Source organism: Tupaia chinensis, unplaced genomic scaffold (assembly GCF_000334495.1).
Source record: "Tupaia chinensis unplaced genomic scaffold, TupChi_1.0 Scaffold000305_1, whole genome shotgun sequence".
Taxonomy (NCBI): domain Eukaryota; kingdom Metazoa; phylum Chordata; class Mammalia; order Scandentia; family Tupaiidae; genus Tupaia; species Tupaia belangeri.
In genome coordinates this window covers 2269628-2273889 of record NW_006159795.1, presented here as the reverse complement: position 1 = coordinate 2273889, position 4262 = coordinate 2269628, and the positions used below count along the sequence as shown (strand labels likewise).

The following is a 4262-nucleotide window of genomic DNA, read 5'->3' as shown; positions in this document are numbered from 1 at the left end:
TCTAGATGGGAAATGTGCTCTTTTATCCAAATAGTCCTTTGACTTCATAGAATCCATGTTAATGTCTTTGTCACTCAAAGAGGAAGAGAGAGACCCAACACCCTCTTCCTGGCTACCTGAGAGCTCTTACCACATATTCTTTCACCCCGATGTTTTCCGTATCTTTTTATTTTGAAAAGCCCTCAAATTAGTTCAGCATTTTTGAAACAGGGAAGTAGGGGGGGGGGTCATTAACCTTGAATCTGACATTTTGAGCTTGGCTTGCCAGAATTTAATTTTTTCTCCGACAGTGGTAACTGTATGATGGTTGTCCACCATTTGTAACCTCTGAGAATATTTGTCTTCAGTTCATGTCATCATGATGTCACCTAATTCCCAAGATCATGAAGAAACTATTCTTGGTTACTCAAAAAGACAAATTCAGGAAATCACTAGAGTTTCCAGAAACACAATGGGGAAAAGGCAAACATTTATTTTTATTTGCAAGTGCAGTTTTTGCCAATAGTGCTCACAGAACCTTTTCAGCTACAGTAACTTTTGGTAAACTCAATGAATACTTTAAAAAATACCCAAATGATACGAAAATTACAGAAAAATTGTCATTACACTTTCCACCTTGAGCTTGGCTTGCCAGAATTTAATTTTTTCTCCGACAGTGGTAACTGTATGATGGTTGTCCACCATTTGTAACCTCTGAGAATATTTGTCTTCAGTTCATGTCATCATGATGTCACCTAATTCCCAAGATCATGAAGAAACTATTCTTGGTTACTCAAAAAGACAAATTCAGGAAATCACTAGAGTTTCCAGAAACACAATGGGGAAAAGGCAAACATTTATTTTTATTTGCAAGTGCAGTTTTTGCCAATAGTGCTCACAGAACCTTTTCAGCTACAGTAACTTTTGGTAAACTCAATGAATACTTTAAAAAATACCCAAATGATACGAAAATTACAGAAAAATTGTCATTACACTTTCCAAAATGTTTGGAATCCAAAATGCACTATTTCCTGCAATAGTTTTTAATGTTTATTTTGGTTTAAAAAAGATTTTCTTTTCTTTCTACTTCTACATAGTCCTGATAAAATGAATACAATCTGTTTCATGAAATTTTAGGACTTCGGTTTTCTGGATTTGGATTATTTTTATTCTTACATATTTATGTTACTACTTCAATATTTTACATGAAACATTGATTTGCTGTGTTTTATGAAACAAAATTATAGTTCCTATTTATGGTGAAGCATCTCAGGGTTGGGGAAAACTGAAAAATCTAATCTGTAGAAGGTCATTTTATGCCTTTTTATCCTTTTTAACTATAATAAATAATTAGTAACCTATTAATTACAAAAGTTCTTAATTATGCTTAGAGTAACCAGAGCATTTTCACAAATTTAAATTCCTATTTGTTACAGTCTGTGAAGTCATTAAGAAAAGCCTCTGGGTTTCCAGTTTGGTAACAAATGGCTTTTGTCTGATGCATAATTAATAGAACCTAATGATGACTATGTAGCTCTTTCAGAGTTTTAAAGGCAAATCTATATTGGCCTACAGTTAACATGCAAATTCATTCAACAAGCAACACAAAATGTATTGTAGTAGTCATTCATTTTTATCAACATTCAAGAAGATCTAGACAGCAGCAAAACTCTCCTATGTCGGAAACACATTATAACATGGTCACAGCCAAAGTCAGATCATACCTGGCAAAATACCCTCTTGCTAATTCATCCTCTAGTGTCAGTTCAGACTTCCAGCACGATACATGAACAATAGCAATTAATACTGTGGTACAACAGTAAATACAGACAAGAGTTTGGTGTGCTAGCATACAGAGTTTTAAGAACAGTGATGAACAAAACCAAACATCTTGTCCTGCCCCCTCTCCTCTCCCTTGGTGAGCCTAAAATTTTCATGATCTTACTGAAACATTCAATTTGGGGAACTGAGTCCAATGATCCTAGCACAGAAATTGATCACTGGGAGAGAAATTTGGCCACAGGAGGATGCCGTACCCCCTTGAGGGAGGGCACTAAGGGGAACATCCTGGGGTGCAAAAAATGGCTGGCTATTAGAAGCCCTGAAGAGAAATGTGATTTTTTTTCCCCAAAATGTTTAGCTTTATCTCAAGGAGTAGTTTGGTGGTATACTGTGGCTCAAATTTATTTTTCTCTATTTTTGGTTGGATAAATGAAACGTGCACACCATCACCATCACTCTGAATTCTTCTTCCATCACATAAGACACTTGTTAAGATAAGAAAGATATTCTACTAAAGCTGACGGTGATTGAGAGTCTCTCAGTATTCAAAGTTCCTAAAGAATCGTTGGTTCTCTGAAAGGGATAAAAAAGTAGGAAAGGCTTTGTTCAAACTCCTGCTAGTAAACAAGTATTACCTCAACCAATACAATGGCTACGTAACATCAAAGTACTATAAATTATCAAAACTATCATAAAGAAAAATTACAAATTCATTGCAAAATACATTACACTGCTACCATTAAGAAAAAAGTGCTTTTTGTTTTCCTTTCTTTCTTTTTTTTAATTTTTATTTTTTGCCAGAAAAGTATTCTTTCAATATAGAAAATCCTATGCGTTACCCTGCATGTGGCTAGGATATATCATAACGGAGTTTGTACTGAGTCCTTCTGATTTGCTGGATGAAGGGCTGAAAAATATAATAATGACTTATTAAAGCCATGCTCCAAATGACCATGCCAGCTGTCAGTGGAGAGATGCCAATTAAGACACAAGAAGATGCCCTGGTCTGTTGAACCCTGCTGGTCATCACACTGTCCCACCAATCAGCTGGTCTAGAATGACAGGCCTTTAGCATGTTCATTGGGTTCCTCGTGTTCTCCTGAATTATTATCATGTCTTCATCTAACTTTGTCACCTCTAGGAATCCTCTGCTCAGTGATGTCTGTATTGTCTCATGAGGGGAACGATGCAAGATGGTGGACCTGCCAGTTTTAAGAATGGATGTCCGAGGAGTTCCTGGGCTGTAGCTCTTTGAGAGGGCTCCCTCACCAGCATCAGGTCTAGGAATCCCCGGAGCACTGAAGAAACCTGTGAAGACACAAACACCATCCTGAGGACTAACAGAGAACCCAGCCCAGTCCCCTAAAATGGCTTCCCACTTAATCCTATCAACAACTTCGATTTCTAGGAATTCACCTTAAAGAGAAAGATGTTATGGAAGCACAAGCAGGTATTGCCTTATTAATATATGGTATTATATTTTTCTTACCTTCTTCAAGTTCTAAGTAACAAGAGTAAAAGATGGTAGGATGAAGAATGAAAATTTATTTACTAAATAACAATGATAATAATTGTCATAAGAGTAGCTATTATGAAGAGTTTACTATGCATGTATACATATTCTTACTGGTCACACATGTTTAATGAAGTGTAGTATAAACATGTTAATAGTTTTATTTTTCTCACAGATGCAACCACCTAGGCTCCATGGAAGAGCATCTAACATAGTTTTTTGCAATTAATTTTTTGAGGTATTACTTATATAATTCGAGCACATAAATATTAAGCGTTTGGCTCAATAGATTTCCACATATCCTTACCTCAATTACTGTCTACCCCTATGAAGATACAGAACATTTTTACAAGGTGGCTATTTTGGTTCCATTCTTGCCAACAGCCATCTCCTTGTCAAAGATGATTACCATTCTGACTTCTGGTAGTATAACTTAATTGCCTATTTTTCTTCTTCAAGTTCATTTATTTTTTGCTTATGATAGCATGTCCCTGAGCATAAGCATGATGAGAAAGAGAAGCATCTGGTTTCCATCACATTTCCATCCTCTTTCCCCTGCCCTCTAGCTCATTGGAATTGGCTACCCATGCACCCACCTGGCATATTTTCAAGCTGACCTGGGTATCTGAACCCACAGTGCTGTTGCTTCCAGAACTACACTTCAGTTTGCTACCTACTGTACCACCAGGCTTGGTCAATTTGTTTGCTTTGGTACTTACAGAAATGGAGTCATACAGTGTGAAGTCTTCTCTGTTTGCCTTCTTTCACTCAACATTGTGTCTACAAGATTCATCCCTGAATGAAGAGTTTTATTCTTTTTGTCACTCAGAAGTCTTCACTATCTAATTATTCCACACATTATTTATTCATTTGGGAAATAACTTTGAGTGGCTTCTAGCTTGTGACATTAGGATTAAATTGATCTTGTATATGGCTTTAAAGAACATCAATATTCTTTTTTTTTTTTTTTTTTTTCATTAGGGTATTA

The 4262-nt window shown here is 36.1% G+C and overlaps 1 protein-coding gene across 1 annotated transcript in view; it reads right to left on the bottom strand.

Moving 5' to 3' along the window:
• Window positions 1-1126: 1126 nt before the first annotated feature.
• Window positions 1127-4262, bottom strand: part of PAK5 (p21 (RAC1) activated kinase 5) — a 206137-nt gene continuing 203001 nt past the window's right edge. Inside the window, exon 9 of the mRNA XM_027772827.1 lies at window positions 1127-3069. Within this exon, the coding sequence (XP_027628628.1) occupies window positions 2914-3069 (156 nt within the window). The 3' untranslated portion in view covers window positions 1127-2913. The remainder of the gene's footprint in view (window positions 3070-4262) is intronic.